This window comes from Miscanthus floridulus, chromosome 1 (genome assembly GCF_019320115.1).
Source record: "Miscanthus floridulus cultivar M001 chromosome 1, ASM1932011v1, whole genome shotgun sequence".
Classification (NCBI taxonomy): Eukaryota; Viridiplantae; Streptophyta; class Magnoliopsida; order Poales; family Poaceae; genus Miscanthus; species Miscanthus floridulus.
This window is the reverse complement of record NC_089580.1, coordinates 123,050,457-123,071,993: the sequence shown is the minus strand read 5'-3', so window position 1 is coordinate 123,071,993 and position 21,537 is coordinate 123,050,457. Positions and strand designations below refer to the sequence as shown.

At 48.1% G+C, this 21,537-nt stretch overlaps 1 protein-coding gene and 1 long non-coding RNA gene across 4 annotated transcripts; both read left to right on the top strand.

Annotated features, from left to right (window-relative positions):
* Nucleotides 1–9,419: 9,419 nt before the first annotated feature.
* On the top strand, nucleotides 9,420–14,015 carry LOC136492593 (probable methyltransferase PMT2). Of its 3 annotated transcripts, XM_066488580.1 has the most exons (8): nucleotides 9,420–9,795; nucleotides 10,991–11,636; nucleotides 11,827–12,037; nucleotides 12,146–12,437; nucleotides 12,785–13,150; nucleotides 13,243–13,320; nucleotides 13,407–13,635; nucleotides 13,747–14,015. In XM_066488580.1, the coding sequence occupies exons 2-7, from the start codon at nucleotides 10,995–10,997 to the stop codon at nucleotides 13,630–13,632; spliced, it is 1,815 nt and encodes a 604-aa protein (XP_066344677.1). In that variant the 5' UTR covers nucleotides 9,420–9,795; nucleotides 10,991–10,994; the 3' UTR covers nucleotides 13,633–13,635; nucleotides 13,747–14,015. The 3 variants fall into 3 exon arrangements, with proteins under 3 accessions (XP_066344677.1, XP_066344670.1, XP_066344684.1); XM_066488573.1 differs by having other exon boundaries at nucleotides 9,421–9,795; nucleotides 13,407–14,012; XM_066488587.1 differs by lacking the exon at nucleotides 9,420–9,795 and having other exon boundaries at nucleotides 11,513–11,636; nucleotides 11,798–12,037; nucleotides 13,407–14,010.
* Nucleotides 14,016–18,032: 4,017 nt separating this feature from the next.
* Nucleotides 18,033–18,709, top strand: LOC136492587 (uncharacterized). The gene is made up of 2 exons (XR_010768133.1): nucleotides 18,033–18,185; nucleotides 18,284–18,709. It is a non-coding gene; the product is annotated as an uncharacterized lncRNA (long non-coding RNA).
* The last annotated feature ends 2,828 nt before the right edge of the window (nucleotides 18,710–21,537 follow it).

The window sequence follows — 21,537 nt, the reverse complement described above, 5'->3', positions numbered from 1 at the left end:
CCAATGTGTTCGCCAAAGACTTGGATCATGCACCGCTGGTAAGTAACCCCTGCATTTCTGAGGCCAAACGGCATGGTTACGTAGCAGTACATGCCGAATGGAGTGATGAAAGAAGTCGCGAGCTGGTCGGACTCTTTCATCTTGATTTGGTGGTAACCGGAATACGCATCAAGGAAGGAGAGGGTTTCGCATCCTGCAGTGGAGTCGACGATTTGGTCAATTCGTGGTAGTGGGAATGGGACCTTCGGGCACGCTTTATTTAGACCAGTGTAGTCCACGCACATCCTCCACTTGCCACTTTTCTTCCTGACTAATACGGGGTTAGCCAACCACTCTGGATGGAATACTTCCTTGATGAACCCGGCGGCCATGAGCTTCTGCACTTCTTCGCCGATGGCCCTGCGCTTTTCCTCGTCAAACCGGCGCAGGCGCTGCTTTACCGGCCTGGAGCCCGCCCGGATATCTAAGGCGTGCTCGGCGACCTCCCTTGGTATGCCCGGCATGTCCGAGGGACTCCACGCGAACATATCGACGTTCGCACGGAGAAAGTCGACGAGCACATCCTCCTATTTACTGTCAAGGGTGGCGCTGATCTTCAGTCCTCGGCCGTTGGGGACGGTGAGATCGACGGGGACGAGCTTGACGTCCTCCGCAGGCTCGAAGGTCCCGACGCACCGCTTGGCGTCGGGAACCTCGCTACCAAGCTGGTCGAGATCGGCGATGAGGGTCTCGGCCTCCATGATGGCCTCGGCATACTCGATGCACTCGACGTCGCAGTCGTATGCATGTTCGTACGTGGACTCGACGGTGATGATGCCGTTGGGGCCTGGCATCTTGAGCTTGAGGTAGGTGTAGTTGGGGACCGCCATGAACTTGGCGTAGCACGGGCGCCCCAAGATGGCGTGGTAAGCCCCCTTGAATCCAACCACCTCGAAGGTGAGGACCTCCTTGCGGTAGTTGGAGGGGGTGCCAAAGCAGATGGGTAAGTCGATGCGCCCGAGGGGTCGTGTGCGCTTTCCTGGCACGACGCCGTGGAAGGGTGCGGAACCGCCTCGGAGCCGTGACTGGTCGAGCTCCAGGAGCTCCAGTGTGTTGACGTAGAGGATGTTGAGGCCGCTGCCTCCGTCCATGAGCACTTTGGTGAGCCGGGTGTTGCCGACGATCGGGTCGACGACAAGCGGGTACTGCCCGGGGTTTGGAACATAATCGGGGTGGTCATCCCGATCAAAGGTGATGGCCTCTCGAGACCAGTCGAGGTACCGGGGGGTGGCCACCTTGACCGAGAAGACCTCCCGGCGTTCCCTCTTTCGCTGGCACGCCGTGAGGCATGCCGAGGGTCCGCCAAAGATCATGAAGGCGTTGCGTACCTCGGGGAACCCATCATCTTTATCGCCATCCTTCTCGCCGGCGCCCCTTTTCCTGGCGTCATCGTCGTCGGGGAGCCCGAGCCTGGCGTAGTAACGCCAGAGCATGGTGCATTCCTCGAGGGCATGCTTCACCAGACCTTGATGGTAAGGACAGGGCTTCTTCAGCATGTCGTCAAATAGCCCGGGGCCCCGGGGGCCTCAGGGATTCCTGCGATCTGCTGTGGTGACATGGCCAGCCTCGAGGACCTCCTACTTCCCTGGGCGACCCTTCTTCTTTCTCTTGGGGACGCGGGTGGGTGAGGCCTCGAGGGCCTCGTCCTTCTGCTTCCCCTTGGCGTCGTTGTTGGGGAAGATGGCCCCAACCGCCTCTTCGCCCGAGGCGAAGTTGGTGGTGATGTCAAGGAGTGCGGCCGCCGTGGTTGGTACGTTCCGGCCTAATTCTCGGACCAGGTCTCGGCAGGAGGTGCCAGAGAGGAATGCTTGGACGATTTCCGAGTCGCCGACGCGGGGCAACTTGGTGCATTTCTTGGAGAAGCGCCGGATGAAATCTCGAAGAGATTCATCTGGCTTCTGGCGGCAACCCTTGAGGTCCCAGGAGTTCCCGGGGCGCACGTAGGTGCCCTGGAAATTCCCGACGAAGACCCTCACCAAGTCACGCCAGTCGTGGATCTGTGCAGGGGGAAGGTGTTCGAGCCAGGCTCGCGCTGAGTCTGACAAGAACAAAGGGAGGTTGCGGATGATGAGCAGGTCATCGTCCGCACCTCCTAGCTGACAAGCCAGGCGATAATCGGCTAGCCATAGCTCAGGGTTCGTCTCGCCGCTGTACTTTGTGAGGTTGGCAGGTTGCCGGAACCGGGCTGGGAAGTGAGCGTTGCGGATGGCTCTACTAAAGACCCGAGGGCCAGGTGGCTCGGGAGAAGGATTGCGGTCCTCTTCGCTATCGTAGCGACCGCCTCGGTGTGGGTGGTAGCCCCGGGCGGCCCCATCGTCGTGGTGCCATCGCCTGCCAACTACCTCGTGGTCGCCTTGTACCTCGTGTTGGTGTCCAGGTCGTTCGCGCGCCGAGAGGGCCCTGTTGACCGTCGGCGCGCGAGCAGGCTCGGGACGGATCGAGGCATCCTGGCCCTGGCGAGGTCACGCCGTGGGTTGCTCCGAAGTGCCTCCGCGCCGACGGGAGGCGGAACTTTCGGCCTGCTGCACCGCTGCGGTCTCGAGGAGGTCGCGGAGCTCTCCGCGGACCCGTCGCCCCTCGGTGGTGGAGGGCTCGAGCATTGCTCAGACCAGCATCGCAGCCGCTGCGACATTCTGGCTAGCGCGATTAAAGATTAGGGGTGGCTCGTCCCCTTCGTTGTTGTTGATGAGGTGATGGACGTCGCGGGCCCTCCCTCGGGCTCCTCCGCCCTCACCGCGCCCTTGCTGCTCCTGCTCGAGAGTGTCCCGAAGCTGTTGCAGAAGGAGTCGGTCTTGTTCGACCTTGGCTTGAAGCTCGTGGAGCTGCTCCAGGTCTGGGCGTCGATGCCCCCCGCGGACGGGATTCTCGTTCCGTGCTGTCGGGGCTTCGAGACGCGGAGGTGTGGCATCACCCGCCCCTGCCCGGGGCGGGGAATGGTTGCCTGTCCTCTCTTCCTCTTTGCCCGCCCTTGGCATCCCAAGCCCGACGTGGAAGCACTCACGGGATGGATCGTAAGTCCCTTCATCGTCGGAGTCGGAATAGCCGAGGCAGTAGTCGCTTGCGGCCAAGAATTGGCGCAAAGCCCCAGGGTCGTGGAGTTTGGAGAAATCCGCCCCGGGCCATGCCTTGTCCTCGTCCGAGGAGTCGGAGTGGGTGCTCAGGTCGAGAGCGAAGCGCTGGCGGTGTTCCGAGGGGTGCTCGTGAGCGGTAGTGTAAGCGTAGGCATAAGAGGCGGCGGCATTTCTTAACCCAAAGGGGTGTGGGGATGGCGCCGTCTCCAGATTCTGCCCCGCCGGGGTCGGCTCCTCAGGGAGTGGTGGAGCAGAGCTAGATGACTAGGCATCGCCGTGAGCCACTGGCGATTTTCCTTTGTCCAGGCTCAGGCCAGACAGGTCCCCAGCCAGGGACCCCGTACCAACAGCTGGTCGTAGGATATCGGCGGGGAGTGGCGTGCAGCGCCGTGTTCGCGTAGCGTCGAGGTCGCCTTGCTCGCGTCATGCCTGGCGAGCGCGGCGAGAGCGGCCGCCCGGACGCCGCCTGCGCCTGGGCTGCCGGGGCGTGACTTCATTGTTGGACGGTGGGGCTCGAGGAGTGAGGAGCACCATGTCGTACTCATGCCCTAGAGACATGAACTCTAGGCTCCCGAACCAAACTACGGTGCCGAGACGCAATGGTCGTATGGGGTCTGCCATCCGGAACTTGTTAGGATGACGAAGCTGACACGCAGAGGCCCCTACCTGGCGCGCCAACTGTCGGTGTTTTGGAACCGGGGGTCCCTCAACCAACGAGTGAATTTGTGCTGCGTGCCCCTAATCCCGGATGGTGATGCAAAGAGACACAAGGTTTATACTGGTTCAGGCAATCGAGGCCCTACATCTAGTCTGAGAGATCGATCTTGTATTCCTTGCACCGGAGTGCTCGTAGTAGGGGTTACAAGCTAGGTGAGAGAGGGAGCTAGCCCCAGGTCTCAGCGAGGGTGGCGCGGGCTGCTTGAGGCGTTGTTCCCAAGCAGCGTAGAAGTGTGTGGTTCTATCGGTGTGTTCGTCTTTCTGCTGGTTGCTCTCTCCTGTCCTCTCTAGGAATGGTACCGGCTACCTCCTTTTATAGCCACAAGGAGGAAGCCAGAAGTACATGAGAAGGCTGCTATTTGCTGACGTATTCTGCTCCCTGGAGCAGCATGGCGTCGTGGGAGTTCCCGTCGATGTCTAGTCGGTATGGTCTTCAAGGCTGGCGACATACTGCGCTCCTATACTTTTGTTGACTTGGTGAAGTGCCGAGGTCTGGTGGCTGCTGTAGTCGGTTGTGCCGAGACCTGCCGTGCTGAGGCCGAGACCCACTGTGCTGAGGCCTGCTGTGCCGAGGCCTTAGCAGGTGGCAATGTGGGGTCTTGGCGGCCATCGTCGTAGTTGATTTAGGCGGAACAGTGCGGAACGTGCGTCTACAGGATACGGTACCCTGTATTGTCAGTAAGGGATGGTAAAAAGGCGATTTGACCGTTGTCCTGTCGCGGCGTACTGCCGATCGTGGCTTACGTAGTGGGGGCAGCTGGGCGCATTAATTGGATGCGATAGCCTGCCAGAGCGACTTTTGAGGCGGAGGCGACGAGGTTGCGGGATGAGCCCAGCCTCGGGCGAGGCGGAGCATGGCCAGTTCGCCCGAGGCCCTACCGGGAGTCTCGGGCGAGGCGGAACTCGGTCAGTTCATCCGAGGCCCATCGGGGGTCTCGAGCGAGGTGGAGCGGTCGGTTCGCTGGTCCCGAGGTCACAGGAACCCGGTTCTGACTCCCCACGTCGTGTTCGTCCTTGGTGCAGGAGTTTAGGCAGCACAGTAGTCGGTAACCCCTGCACAGTCCCGTCGTGGATGGCAGGGTGCTGACGTGACTGACGTCTGGTCTGCCACTTTGCTGTACTGTGCCGTCGTGTGGTTGTCGGAGTGGTTGAGCGCCTTGATTAGACGTGATGTCCAGCCAGAGTAGTCTAGTCAAGGCGGTGGTCGCAGGGCTGGTGGCGAGCCGGTCTCGTGCGAGTCGGAGAATCGCAGACCTCAGCGAGGAGGCCTCGGGCGAATCAGAGAATCGGTACTTCTTCTGAGGCCTCGGCGAGGGGGCCTCGGGCGAAGGGGCCTCGGCGAGGGGGCCTCGGGTGAATCGGAGATTTTGGCTGAGACCCCGTTTGTCTTACTGGTTTTTGTTTAGGGTCTAAGCAGTTTTTTGGTTTTTGCTTAGGGTACCCCTTTTTATGGTATCCGACACTATCTTTTCTAGTGTATATTTCGTTGAAGGTGTAGTAATTTCCGATGGTGTGCTTTTCCATTGGGGTGCAAGGGGAAATGTATGTTCTCAACGTCGTCATATCTTCTAGGCTTGGTAAATTTCTTTGATTTGTCAGCCATTGCTACTGTGTTGTCTAGACCTCGCTTTCTCTCCTGATGTCTATTGTTTCGAGGATTTTGCCTGTCCGGGTTGTCTCTGTTGTTTCTATCCGGGAATCTTTCTCATGTCTTCTCCTCTGTAGTAATCATCTTTTCCACTGTCCGTCTGAATTCTTCGTTGTTTCTTGGATTTTCTTTGCATAAGTCTTGAAATTGCCACCTAGCCATGATTCCATAAGAGAAAGCTTCAATTACTTCTCGTTGTGTGATGTCATGTACTTGAGCTCGTAGTTCGCCAAATCGTCGATAGTAATTTCTGAGACTTTCACCTCCTTTCCGCTTGAGTCCTTTTAACTCTGCGTGGGTAATTGGATGTGTAATAATACCTGTGAATTTTTCACAGAAAGCTCTTTGCAAGTCCTCCCAAATTTCTGATTGATCCTGGATTCAATTTGTCAAACCATTGAAGTGGCATGGTTTCTAGGGCCATGGGAAAGAACAAGGTTTTGATGTCATCGTCTCCTTCGGCCAATTCAATTGATTGTGAGTAAATCCTGAGCCATTGTTTTGGTTCTGTCTTGCCATTATACTTGGAGTGGTTGGACGGCTTGAACTTGTGAGGTAGTCGTATTGAAGCAATTCTGTTTGCGAAATAAGGGAATCTATTGTGCGTTTCGGCTTCTATGTATTCTGATTCGGCACCCCCTTCTTGCTAACTGTCGTCTTGGTGAGAGTAGTTTTGCGTAGCTGTCTGAGTAGGTGCTTTGCTTCTGGACTTTCTTAGTTGTTCGACTCGGTTGTTTTGACTATGATTTCTTCGGCTCTCTCCGTTGTGACTTCCGCTTGGTCCAAGTCTTTCGAAAGCGGACTTCCTTTGATTTTGATCTTCCTATTCATGAGATGTTGCCCTTCCGTCGTGTGTCCTAAAGACTGTTGATTGGAGAAAGTCTCAGAGCTGTTCCTGTTTTTCATTGGGATATGAGGTCGCCCTGAGTTATTCTAGTGCTTCTCGGATCTTATCATAGGGTGTATTCGCTGCTCGTCTTTCTTCAACCTCTCGTTCTGATTTTCTTCTATTGTACTCGGCTAGGTCTGATTCATATTTGATCCAAGTGTCCTTTCGCTGCTTAGCACAGCGTTGACGTCCTTGTTCCAATTTGTTCTTTCTTTCTCTCGCTTGCCTCTAACTCTCAGTCTCACCATCGTGCCCCTGGATAAATGGTGATATGTTGGATTCAGATTCATTTGAAGACCTCATGTCGGGTACTTCTGGGGGGGGGTCAATGGTGATCGAGGATGGCGAATCATGAATACTTCTCTAGCGTGAGTTGTTCTGTCATTGTCTTTGATTTCCGTACTGCCAGAGCTGTTGATAACTTCAGTAGAGGTTTCAAGGTCATAGATCGATTCTCCTTCTTGGTAGGGTAGAGTTGCGGTTGTCGTATTGTCGACTAGTTGGGTGCCGTCATCCTCAGGAACGGTACCTGGCCAGTGAATGATGCAGTCTTGAGATGTTATAGTTAAAACGAGACCTTCCTGGGCTCCTTTCAGTGGCATTCTAAGCACGGGATAGGTGGATCCTTCGTGCCATGTCTAATAAGGTGTCGCCATGTTGTGGGGTCCGAACAGAAGAGGACCCGACTTCTTTGAAGTACTCTGAGTGTACTCCGAGTAGTATTCTTGATAGGTTGACGTCATGTTCTGGAGCTTTGTCAGAAAAGAACTCGGTTTTCTGAAAGAACTCGGATAAGACTTCATCTCGAAAACGGAACTTGAGTTTGAATCGGATGCGTGAAGTCACGAAATCCGAGTTGGATTGGACATCACGAGCTGCGCGAATCTTTTGGCAAGCTGATCTGTCGTTGTCGTCGAAATGGAAAAGTCCTGATGATGGTCTGAATCTTCAAGGAGACGGCCTTGGAGCTTGTCGTCGTCGCCTGCCTCATAGATCCATGAACCAAAAATAAAGGTTGATCCCTTCGAGAAGATCATGTTGTCGAGGTCCATCGAGCTCTCGGATGCAAAGTCGCCGAAAGCCCTACCTGGCGCGCCAGCTGTCGATGTTTGACCACCGATAGCCTGCCACGGGGGTCCCCGGGACAGTATGTTCGGGCTTCAGCGTATGCGGAACTCGACGGTTAACGCAAGAGACAGTCGATTTATCCTAGTTCAGACCCTCGATCGTAGATCAAGTAATAGCCCTACGTCCAGTCGGCCTTGGCCTTTGTGTTGGATTGATTGTAAAGTGTTGTGTTGTACAATTGTCGTCTTAACTCCCGATCCAAGGAGCCCTGCCCTCCTTTATATAGTCAGGAGGCCAGAGTCCTAGTCGGTTTACAATGAGATTTCCTAGTAGGATTACAGAATACTACTACTACTAAAATTACAGGGAAAGAATCTTAGTTAGGCTAGTTCTTCTCCCTTCCTTGCGGGGTATCCCGTGGGTCCTGCACCGACAGGCTCCTACACGCGCAGGTCCCTGGACCGGTCCGCGATGAAGTCGAGCTTGCCGAAGACGATCCTCGTGCCCGGCTACATCTTCTCCGGTTCATCGCCGAAGTCAGAGACGATTCCCATCTGAAACACAAATAAATTTGAACGCGAAAGGCGCCTACCTGACGCGCCAACTGTCGGATTGTTTTGCTCCGGTAATATCCAACAACGTGATCGCGTAGACAGAATCAGATGATAGCACACGAGACACAGGGATTTATACTGGTTCGGGGCATGGTACACGCTAATCCCTACTCCAGTGGTACGGCTGCTCTTGTATTCGTATGCTCAATTACAAAGATTGTTGCTTCTAGCTATGAGGTAGATGGGATTGGTGGAAGATTGGATCCCGAGCCCAAGGTCCCTACCCTCCTTTATATATGCAGAAGAAGTAGGGTTATAGAGAGGACGATCGGGCTAACAGATTATTTTCCTAGTTTGTTACAACAGATTGATCCTAGCTATCGTCTAGATAAGCCTGCCTTGATTTGCCTTGATCTCCACTTTAGTCGATTGCGTCAGCCCTTGTGGGGCTCCTCCTTGATGGCTGCTGGGCCAATAGCTAGGCGATGGTCATATATACGGGCGGTGCAGGTACCCCTGGCCTATATCTCTGACAATATGTTTCAAGTGTTTCAGGTGTTTCAGACGTTTGTTTCAAATGTTTTATCTAGATGTTTTAAAAGTTGATCTAGTGTTGCACATATTACAATGGACGTTTGTTTCAAATGTTTCATCTAGATGTTTTAAAAGTTGATCTGGTACATATTGCAATGGCTGTACTCGCATGTTTTCAAATAGATGTTTCAAGTGTTTCACCTGTTTTTATATATATGTTGTAAATGTTTAATCTGAATGTTTCAAAAATAGATCTTGTGTTGCAGGCTACTGTCTGCTTGCTGCTACTGGTGCACCGCCATGGTCCAGGTGCCGACGCCTTAGGCATGCACACCTCCACTGCGCGCATCCACAAGCAGGGCAGGTGGGCGCGGGGCGTGTTGCCGCCATGCGGACTCGGGGCACGTTTTCACCGTGCGGATGCGGGATGGGTGCGGGCTGCGGTTCTGCCGTGCGGTGCACGAGACGGACACGGGCCGCAATTCAGGATGCTGACCTTGGTTGGAAACAGGACGGAGCGTGGAGATGCGGGCATGGAGCACGGTAGCTACGTCCGTACTCGGGCCTCGAGCGCTAGCCTAAATTTTTTGTTATCTTTTTTATAACTCACAACAGGTTTTCAAAGTCCACGACTCAACCAAGGTAGTGTTTAGTTCTCTTTCATTTTGCAAAATTTTTCAAGATTCTCCATCACATCGAATCTTTGGACGCATGCACGAAGCATTAAATATAAATAAAAAATAAAACTAATTACATAGTTTAGACGAAATTCACGAGACAAATCTTTTAAGCCTAATTAGACTATGATTGAACACTAATTACCAAATAACAACGAAAGTGCTACAGTACCCTTTCGCCGACTAAACCAGGCCCAAACCGACCAGAGACGCGTGAACAAGTGACCGGCAAGACCCGATTCCAAGGGCCGGCCGGCGGCCGCGACGGGACGACCCGGACGAGGCACCCTCCTCGTTTGGCCTTGTCTCGACGACTAGCTCTCGCTCCATTCCATGACGATGCGCTGCGCTGCTGCAGTAGCAGCGCGCGATTAAAAAGTCAAAGCCGCAGCGCCGGCAGCGACCAACCCCAACCAAATTCCGAACCCAGCTCAACCCCACGCCCTCTTCGTCCGGCGCAGCGGCTGCGAGCTTGAAGCCGTCACCGCCACCGCCGCCGAGGCGAACTCGAAGCTGCCCCCGCCGCCGCCGCGGCGAGCTCGAAGCTGTCCCCGCTCCGCTGAACCGGCCCCCGCCGTCCCCCTGAAGAGATAGAGAGGTTTGCTTCCTCCTTCTGCGCCGCTCCCGTTTGAATTCGATCCGGTTCGTTTCGCTCTTCGGTTGCCTTGGGCCTCGGCGGTGGGTCCTAGCTAGCTCAGTCGTTGTTTCTGCGATTCGCCTTGTTTTGATTACGTTGTTGCTTTGATCCGCCGCTGGGGAGTCGTGGAATCACGACGCCGTTCGCGTTGCGTGAGGTTGGGGATCGTAATGGTAGCCTAGCGTAGTCGCTCAAGCCTCGGTGTAGTTCAGGAGCAACTGCTGCTGCTCCGCTGTTGCCGTTCCACCTGGGATCGTGTTGGGATCGATCACAAGACGAACAATTATTGGCAATCTGTGCTTGTTTACCTCCAATTATAATTTCATGGACTGTAGATTTGCTCATAGCTTCATGCTATGCCAAGACCTCCAGGATGGACTGGACTGCTAGCTTCAGACTAAACAAATCAGTTAGGGATCTGAAATGGTTAGGCATAATCACATGATTGAGGTTGATGCACATGGCTGAGTGCCAATAAACTTGTTCTCAGGACTGATGCGCTGTCTCGGTAGTCAGAGGACTGTCGGTAGTTTATCATTTGTCTTCACCCCAGGAAGTTTTCCTATTGGAACTTTAGCATACATGAGGATCAGAATCTCAAATTGCCACCTGATAATGTTCATTCAATACTCAATAGTATGATAATCTAGTTCACTAGTTTATTAATCTAGTTTATCCATTCTGTTGGAACATGAACAAAGTCAAAGGGATCACCCTCACTTATAAACCAAATCCAGTACTTAGTTCATGTTCCATTTCAGTGATCTCTCAGTTGTGTTTTAGAAGTCTAGTTCATTAGATGCTGATATCCTGTTGAGAAGATAGTCGTATGCCATGGTGCGCTATTTGAAGTGAATAACTAATCACTTTCTTGCGGTAATTTCAGATTCATGAGAAACTCCGCATCTGGCACTAATATTCTAATTCAATAATTTGCTATGAGCTCCAATCTGTTGGAACAAGATCAAAGCCAACGGAATTATCCTTCACCTAAAATTCAGATCTTAGTTAGTCCATGTTCCATTTGATTAATCTGTTGTTTATGTTTTCAACATCCAGCTTATTATGTGGATACCTTGTTCATAAGATCACTGTGTACTGCAAATGATCCAATTCATTCAAAGTGATGCTTAACGATTTTTCGTGATTATTTCAGATTCATGAGGGGCTCAAGAATGAATCCAGGTGACCGTAGAACGCGGAGCACAATGATAATAGTAATTGTGATGGGTTTATCCTGCTTCTTTTACATACTAGGTGCTTGGCAGAAAAGTGGGACAGGAAGGGGTGATAGTATAGCTCTGAGGGTTAACCAAGAAACTGACTGTACAATCTTGCCAAATTTGCACTTCGAGACCCATCATACCATAAGTGGCGCTAATCCATTAATCATGTCCAATAAAATGATTGAGCCATGCCACATCCGATACAGTGACTATACTCCTTGTCAAGACCAGAACCGAGCAATGGCCTTTCCTAGAGAAAATATGACATACAGAGAAAGGCATTGTCCTGTAGAGAATGAGAAACAGCATTGTCTAATCCCAGCACCAAAAGGATATGTCACCCCTTTCTCTTGGCCCAAGAGCCGTGACTATGTTCCATTTGCAAATGCTCCTTATAAGAGTCTGACAGTTGAGAAAGCTGTTCAGAATTGGATCCAATATCAGGGAGATGTGTTCAAATTTCCAGGAGGAGGAACGATGTTTCCCAATGGAGCGAATGCTTACCTTGATGAACTTGCATCCATCATCCCACTCGCTGATGGCACCATCAGAACTGCACTTGATACTGGATGTGGGGTATGCTCTCTCACCAGATCTTGTTATATTTTACTTCCTTTAAGATGTGTCTTATATACTTCATAGTTTATAGTTCCAAGGCATTTATATGTTGGCCTTCTTAGTAAGACTTATCTTCATTTTCTTGTAAACTAACCTTAATTACTTGATCCCCTCCATAGCTGGGAGTAACATTTCTGACCACGTACAGGTTGCAAGCTTCGGAGCTTACCTAATGGACAGAAATGTATTAGCCATGTCATTTGCACCCAGAGATTCACACGAAGCTCAGGTTCAATTTGCTTTGGAGCGAGGTGTCCCTGCAGTAATTGGAGTACTTGGAACTATAAAGCTCCCATACCCCTCTAGATCTTTTGATATGGCTCATTGCTCACGCTGTTTAATCCCATGGGAGTCAAATGGTGAGCAGTAAAAACTATTCACAAGATTCCAATACCTGAGCCAACCTTTTACCTTTATATATGTAAATATGCAATGACTAATGAGCTATATTATTTTTCTTCATGCAGGTGGTATGTACATGATGGAAGTAGATCGGGTTCTGAGGCCTGGGGGTTATTGGATACTTTCTGGACCTCCCATCAATTGGAAGAAATACTACCAATCATGGAAAAGGTCTAAACAAGATGCAGAGGAAGATCAACATAGAATTGAAAACATTGCTGAAATGCTTTGCTGGGATAAAATCTATGAGAAGGATGATATTGCTATTTGGCAGAAACAAGGGAATTCATATTCATGTCATCAAAAGGATGGTCATGCTAGCAAGATGTGCAAAGTTCAAGATGCAGATGATGTCTGGTATGTCTTATGTTTATACAAAGTTATAACTCAAGGTTTATTTTCTAGTTCCTATTTCCATGTGAACTTGAATAAACCATAATCATTCACTACAAAATCCTCATAAGAAAATTCATATATATAACAGTTATGTTTTACACACTGGAAAAATATAGGATCAAGAATTGATTGCCTTATGTAGGGTAGGGTAAGTTGGAGATAGTGATTGCAGAAATTACTACTGATTCACAATGGAAGAAACATGTGCTTCTTTTCTGTCAATCACTTGTAGCTTGGGCAATCTGCTCTGTTTTTATCTTCCAATTACATCAGTTTTAATTTGTGTTTATTTTTGGCTTATAATTTAGGTATAAGAAAATGGAATCTTGTGTAACACCTCCGGTAGAGGCAGCACAGCTGAAGAAGTTTCCAGAGAGACTATCTGCCATTCCTCCCAGAATTCTGGAGGGTCAGATCCCAGGCATCACAGAAGAAGTCTATGAGGATGATAATAAGTTGTGGAAGAAGCATGTCAATACTTATAAGAGGGTGAACAAGCTGATAGGTTCTTCAAGGTACAGGAATATTATGGACATGAATGCAGGCCTCGGAAGTTTTGCTGCAACTCTTCATTCTCCCAGGTCCTGGGTAATGAACGTTGTGCCCTCTATATCAGAAAGGAATACTCTCGGTATCATCTATGAGCGAGGTCTGATTGGTATATACCATGATTGGTGAGTCTTATGCTTCTGGCATTCACTGTCAAATGAGATGCTGATGTGTGGGAACTGATCTTGTGTTTTCTGCGATGTTGCACTATTGGCAGGTGTGAAGGCTTCTCAACATACCCTAGGACATACGACCTGATACATGGCAATGGCATCTTCAGTTTATATCAGAACAAGTAAGCGTTCTCTGTTCTTTCTCCTGTGTTGGTAATGCAAAGGCAAATCGTATCTTCTGTTAATATGTTTATGTCAAAATCGGTAGGTGTGACGCAGAAGACATTCTTCTGGAGATGGATAGGATTTTACGGCCAGAGGGTGCAGTCATACTGCGGGACAGTGCTGATGTACTGAACAAGGTTAGAAGTATGGTGGCAGGAATGCGGTGGAAGTCCAAGTTACTTGATCATGAGGATGGCCCGCATGTTCCCGAGAAGATTCTGATTTCAGTGAAAGAGTATTGGGTTGGCAGTGAAGAACAGAACAGCTGATAGGTACAGAACCATGGCTAATTAGCTATACTGGATGCCAGCCTCTTTCCCTGATGCGATCCCCTGATGCTGTTTTGTCGGTTAATAGATTTTGTTCATACTTCATACGTACAGGCTAAAGACCCATTGACGATCAGGGACATCCTCGATTTTTGCTGTGCATATATAGTAATCAGAGCGTTAAGTGAAACGTTGGCGATTTGCCAAGACATTGTGTAGGTAAACGTTCGTTTTAAAAAATGTAGGTACGAGACAATACTTACTCACTACTTTGCCCAGAGATTAATTATACAGTTGCACGCAAGAAGATTTTTGCGACTTTGTCTATGAACGTTATCTGTTGATAATGCATGAGATTATATTTATAGTGTATTTCTGCTTGAGCTGATAAGGGGTCACAAGGATTGAATTCTGCTTGAGCAGAAGCCAGAAGGTGTCTTGGTTGCCCTGCCCCGCTGGCCGCTGTGAGTGCACATCTTAAAACTGCCTCTTGGAAGCCTAAAATTCTGTGGGGCTTCAGTTGTGGCCTCTTGGTTGAGCCCCTGCCAAATGCTAACACAGTTTCGTGAGAATGTCAAAGAGAAGCTCTTATATATATATATATATATATATATATATATATATATATATGGATGAAACTACCTAAACGTCACTTTTTTTCTAGTTTTTTCTAGCTTTTTAGGTGAAGCCAGTGAGAATGACCCTAGGCTGCTAGGTGATGCTTGTTTTGGACCCAAGACCCATGCTTGTTTTGCAAAGAAACACGCAGCAGTGGATCCTGCTACGAGTCTGTAGCTAGTCACGCCACCAGGATGGAAGGATGAGGGTGGCAACAACAGTGTCGCTCTCCCTAGCATGGAAGCATGGGTCCTAGGAACGTGGACAGCAACAGTGCCTGCGTATCTGGCCAAGGAGGGGTTGGTGAAACTGTTAAGACTCAGGACGTGGTACATTAGGAACGTTATAATTCATGTCTATATCTATATCTAATAATAAAGAAGTAAAATTTCTACCATAATTTTTTCGGCCTCTTTTTCCACTCCGTATGCTTGTATATATTTTTCCTATTCCAGTCCGGGTTCTATTCGTATTATTTTTTTCCCAAATCTGGTCCGGTCTCGCTCTCACCCGTGTCCTCTCCAGTATGCCGATTTCTTTTCTATTTGTGTTAACCGAACGGAGATTAGAGTACGGAGATTAGAGTAGGAAAGGGAGTAGAAAGAAATACGGGGTTCCAGATGTATAGATGCAAGAGAGAAAAAAAAGGTGAAAAGGCATTAATAGTTTTAAAAATATGCCAATGTTCCTGATGCAAAATGTTTAGAACCAAGTGGGTCTCTGCTGGTGAGCTTCTTTTTCGACCTGGGCTGAATCCTTCAAGTTGGGCCAGCTTCGTTGTGGACTGGATCAAGCACATACAAGCCTTTTTTATTTTCTTTCGTTTTCTCTTTTTCTATAAAAACAGTGCCAAACCAGTTTTGTTAGCTTCATAAAAATGTGATTTATCTATGGATGTTATAAATCTTATTAGGTTGTGCTTTTTTATTAATTCCCCCTAAAAAATTTATTAAAATATGGATTAGTTAATGGTACAAATAATTATTTCATCAACTGGAATCTTGGGCAGATTATTGTCTAATGAAATCTAAATAAATATATTTATGTAATTCCTGACGAGGGCTACCGTGTGAAAAATCAAGAGAGGTCTCCCGTCATAATCATTGGTGGACAGACCAATCCTCGACACATCAACAAAAAAGTTACGGAGGTTGATATGATGCGTTAAAAAAGCTACGAAGGTCGATATCGAGTCAGAAAAAACACATGGGTAGTATGAAAAATATAATTTATGATATATTTATATCTAAATAATTATGCACTTTGCAACGGAAGCAAAAAATATGCCAATGTGTATTTTAATTCAATACAGGTTTAATAGGACATTGTTATTTATTGCCACCATTAATTTATATTATGGATGTCACGACCATCATAAAATAAATTATAAAAGCATAAAACATAAGATATGTATCATTCACGTTATCGTTTTGCATGAATGTTAATAGTTTTTTCTCCCGTTGCAGCGCACGAGCATATTTGCTAGTAATAATAAAGAGGCAAAATTTTAGCCCATTTTTTTGATCCGTCCATTTTTTTTGTCCGTGTCCCTCCAACTCCCAGACAATGGAGAGTTTCTTTCATCCGGACTTATATAACCTGTGCTCATACGAATTAGAATAGCTCTTGTCTAGCGCGAAACGGAGTCTGATTCCAAAACGTATTGGGTCGTCCGCAACAATAGGAGTACGTGAAAGAAAAATTGGAAAGGAAACAAAAAGTAAAATAGTGGAACACGGTGAGGGACAAAAATCAAGTGGAACATGGAAAAACAAATCAAGAGGAGCATACGGACACGACAGGAAGAAAATCACGTAAAAAAGTTTGGGTAATGTGAATTAGGATTCTTTGTGTCATTTAATTTAATATTAAAGAAAGATTTGTCTTATTTTATTCTTTTCTATTTGAATTAGGATTCCTATTCAGGAAAGATTTGTCTTATTTTTATTCTTTTCTATTTGAATTAGGATTCCTATTCAGGTTATTTAGATAGATGTATCTGTTTGGATTAGGATTCCTAGCTATTCAGGTTACCTTAAAATTTATATCGACCGTGCATATGTCATATAAATAGGAGAGATGTAGATAGAACATAATAGTTCTTAATTTGACCACACAAGATGTACATCCCATTGTTATCTCTAAGGGGGCTACTTGCATGGTCGGCCTCCTCAACTGTGTATCGATCAAAAGGCAGGGCGGCAGAGGCCCCAACCAATGGGAGTTGTTATGTCCAGTATGTTCCTCCCTCGATTCCGGATATGCTATGATACCCCTGGATGGGTAGGAGCGGGTTGAGTTCGTATCACCGTGGAACAACTGTAGCGTCTGGTTCAGATCTATCTACTCGGCAATTCATCTTATGACTTCACGATGGCCAAAGAAGCCCCAAGAAGCATCAAACATTTCCAACTAAGGCTTTGTTTGGATGCGCATGTATTCATCTCAATTCACATGTGTTGAAGTGGATTTGAGTGAAGTTAAATTAAGTTCTATTCCAATCTACCCAACACATATGGATTGAAGTGAATACACATGCATCTAAATAAGGCCAAAGGAATGTATCCTATATAATCTATTCACGAGGCTGAGCAATACAGTTGACTATTCCATACATTCTAGTCTTCAACATGATATCACAAGTTTAGATCCTTGGCCAAAAAAACCTAAAGCTTGCGCTTCGACGTGCGCCCGAGGGAAATCACCCATGAGGATCTCCATAAGGCAGCACTGCTCATAACTTGCTGCTGATCGAGTTGATGGGGGCCACTAGAGAGTCTTGTCTCGATTATTGATCAAGGTTTTCTCTCTTGCGTGGTTAATAATTGATTGGTGTTTCTTTTCTTTTTTCCGATCTAAGATTGGATTGCGTTGCTCACCGACCAATGTCTTCATGCGCCGCTACTTGGGTCTGACATTGACTACACTAGCTTTGTCCTCATCTTCTCCTGTGTGGCATGGCCAAGTTCACGGACCTTCGGGGAACTCCCTCGATCATCGATGCTTCGCTGTTTCGTCCACATGATCTTCTTCATCAGTTCGCCATGGTCACCATCAATTGGGATGCCTACACAGACCTTGTTGTCATCTCCGACCTCATGTGATCCCATGAAGTTTGTTTGTGAATACTGGGCACCTCCTCTCCAAGCAACAAGGCATGGAGTAAACATCATTGTAAAAGCTGAATTATCAGATAAACAGCCTGTTGGAGGAAACATCATGGTAAAAGCTGATTTATCAGATAAGCGCTTTTAGTTCTTGTGGCGCCTAATAATTCCGTTCCTGTTGTAGCGGTAGTGCGCACGGAATGTTAGGCACCCATGCAATGCAAGACTCTGTAATCAAATAAACTCGATCAATCAAATCCCGTTTGCGACATGGAAATTATTCATTGTTTACGATCCTGGAGGGCATGCAGTAGTGGATTTCACTGAAGATATATATATATAGTCAAAAGTCTTCACATTAGACGGAGATAAGAGAGTGACGCAGCAACAGCGGCACTACCTTGGCCTGGAGAAAATTCAACAACTGGAAACGAGGAGGCTGTCACAGACTCACAGGTCACACAGCAGAGGCAATCCACGCTCAGCTGATGAGTCAGTTCGGACATTGTAGCATCGTGGACTTGTCCCGCCATAGGTCGTCGTCCACGACTAACGTCACCCGGCCCGATCCAGTACCGCTAGCTAGCACCGTGTGGCGACTGGCGAGCCTGCCTCCAGGTCTGCAGCCGACGCCTCTATATATAGTGCCATGATGTAGCTAGCTTCTCTGCATACACATATCTCCATAGCGGAGGAGATCCATCGTCGTCCATCGATCAGGAGACGGGTTCGAGATGGCGAAACAGCAGCACCAGCAGGCTGTTTGCATGGTGTTTCTGATGGCCTTTATCGTCCTCTCTGCCATGCACGCTGTCCCCGTGGAGGCAGGTGGGTTTGTATGTAGTCCCATTTTCATTTTTATTTCAGATTGCAGTTACAATTAAACTACAACTGTCCATGAACACACATGTACGCATACAATGCAGGGCGAGCGCTACGTGAGGCATCCTCCATTCCAAAATTTGACCCCCTGGACCCAAACAGGGGGCCTTCTGTGCCTGCTGGCGAGCCATACACTCGCCCAGGATGCACGAACGTCTACAATTGCCATGGAGCACCATAAGCCTTGCCTGCTTATAAGGCAGGGCAGCTAGTCCGATCCAGCGCATATAGCACATGCTTACATGGCTGAAATAAAAGCCTAACTGCTGAGCTGCATGGGCGTCTTGTCTGCACATGAATCGTGCATATGTTATTTGCCCAAATCCTGGTATGCTAATCCCTGCGATTGAAGCAGCCATGTTATTAATGATAAGTGTGTGTAAAGACATGTAAGTGGCTGGTGTAACTGACATGGTACTTCATCTGTATCTATATACATAATATTAAAGAGCTAAAATTTTTGCTATCAATTTTTTGTCCAGCCCAGTCACAAGCCAGCTCAATTGAGTAGGCTTCTTGGAAGGGACAATTTACCCACGACAATTATGGAGTCGCACCGATCATCCTCGAAGCAGTTGCTTCAAAGGATCTCATAACTCAGAATATGGCATTGCTTTCTTTGGTGTGCCTGGGTCTAATAATGACATTAATGTCCTGAATCAGTCCCCATGCATTATTCATTGATGCATTGGAAGGTCAACACCTCAAGTTCAGTTTTCTGTTAATCGGAGCAGCTCCCAGTCGAGCCATGAGGGGGGAGCCAAGTAGTAGTCGACAACTACCAGGAGGGAGGACTAGGACTGTAGGAGGAAGGGGAACAAATAAGAGAGGAGCCTTGGAGGAAGCCAAGAACCAGCCCCATTATTCATTGATGCCGGAACTCTCAGTTAACTTGCTTTTGCACTAAAAACTCACTAAATAATTTGTATTGCTGAACCAAATCAAGTCCACGCATTGCAAGTGTCATGACTCAACATATCTGCTCCTCGGGCACCTAACCCAATTTTGGAGCAGATTATGCTTCCCCTTTCTGAAACTTAATGATAAAGGGTTAAACTATTTTCCTTCTCCGGCCGTCAGACAAATGACCGGTGGCGCCGCAGCCTGCTGGACGCCGCCGTCCAGTTGCTTTGCTCTTCCCAGCAAGAAAATGGCACCAAACTCTTCTCTCCTCCCGCCATTTCCCTCCAAGAGAGCTGCTGATTGAATAAAGTAAAGGAAAAAAGAGGGTCTCATCCAAGCCGTTCCATACCATATGGATGGTTCAGGTGCAGCCACCGCTTATCTCATTGCACCTAAGCCATCCATACAAGAATAAACGGCTTGGATGAGAGCTCTTATTTGCCCTGTTTTTTTTTTGTATCATTTTGTATTTATCCTCTGCTCTCAAAGCTCGTAATCAGCTACCTTTGTTGGACTTTAAATATTTAGAGAAACTGGACAGTACATGATCTATCATCCTAATCGGTCTTGACATAAACTTGAAGCCCAAATAAAATATTAATACAAATCATTGAACATGGTCCTGATTTTCTACTTTACATAGGAAAAAAGAGGTTCTCATCCAAGCAGTTCCATACTGAAAGCCCTAGTTTGGTTTTGAATAATTGATGAAACCTATGGACTAATCCTTGAGCTAAGTGTGTAGACAAGAGAGGATGGTCCAAAGCCAAGTGATGGAACTAGATGATGGTCATGGTGATGATGATGACCAAAAGAGATGATCAAGTGCTCTAACTTGGAAAAGAAGAAAGAGAAAAACAAAAAACAAGTGTTGATAGGTATCAAATAGGTTTTTGTTTTGACATTCAAGATACCATAGAGGGCGTGAGTGTGTTTAGGATCGATAGTCGTACTATAAAGAGGGAAAATCTTTGGCTAAGTGGTTATCGAGTGCCACTAGGTGAAGCCATAATTGCATATGCATTAGGGACCTAGTGTGCTAACAATCAACCCTTGGAAAATGCTTGGAAAAATGCTAACACACGTGCACATGAGTTATACACTTTGTGGTTAGCAACTTGGAAGCAAGGGTGAATTGTTTGAGGAGATAGAAAAAGAAAAGGAGAAGAAGTGCAGGGACCAGACCCTGGTGTCGGGCTGACCGAACCCAGGAGGGGTGAACCGGTCACTAGCCCTAGGTCTCCACCAAACACTATTCATAGAGTCAGGTCACAACTCAGTGAGGCGCACGGCGAGGCCTGTGAGGATCGGACCCTAGTGTGAGTCCGGTCATCACGATCGGACTGAGTCCGGTCACATCTTTAGCACTCGAGAGCTCTTTGTGTTCGTTCGGACTCGCGCGTGTTTATGAGACCGAACCCTGACTCTGTGAGTTCGGTCCGGAGCTGTTGTTCGCGAGTAACTTAAGTGACCGTTGAGATCCGATGGACATGATTCAAATCAGGGACATGTGGCACCCATTGGATGACCGGACCCTGCCCAGAGTCCAATCACAGAGTCCGGTCAGCTCTGCGCAGCCCAACGGCTCCTTGAGCCAAGGGGGCTCTATAAATAGACTTGGGCTGGCTCTAGCTCACTCTCTTGCACATTTTCATCAGTGATTCATCCTTGTGAGCTAAAGCAAACACCTCCCACTCATCTCCTCCATTGATTCATCATCAAAGTGAGATTATGAGTGATTCCTAGTGCATTTGCTTGAGTGATTGCATCTAGTGGCACTTGGAGATCGTTGTGGCTATGGATTTCTTGTTACTCTTGGTGCTTGCCGACACCTAGACGGCTTGGAGCAGCGGAGGAGCTTTGGCACGAGTTGGTGATTGTTCGTGGCCATCTCCCAGTGATTGTGAGGGATCTTGTACCTTCCCCGGTGGAGAGCCGAAAGGTAACTCTAGTGGATTGCGTGTGTCATTGAGCTACCTCACTTATGGGTAGGTTCTTGCGGCGCCCAAGTGGTGGGCTAGGTGTGTGATACCTATTAGCCGCCGAACCACCAAGTGTTGTCAACAAAACGAGGACGTAGCTTGCCGGCAAACAAACAAACTTCAGGATAAATCTTGGTGTCATCTCTTGGTATTCATATTGTGATTGATCGTCTCTTGCTGGCATTGGTAACACTCTCTACCACTTGTATTACATTCATATTCACTTGCGTAGTGGTAGTTGTAGTTTGAGTAGAGTAGCTCTCTTGCTAGTTAGTTGAGTAGCTTGCTTAGCCTCTAGGTAATTGTTAGCTATCTCAACTAGTGTACATTAGTGACATAGCTCTTGAGTGCATCTAGAAATCATAGCAACTAGAATTGTTGGTATAGGTGGCTTGCAACCTTTGTAGAGCTAG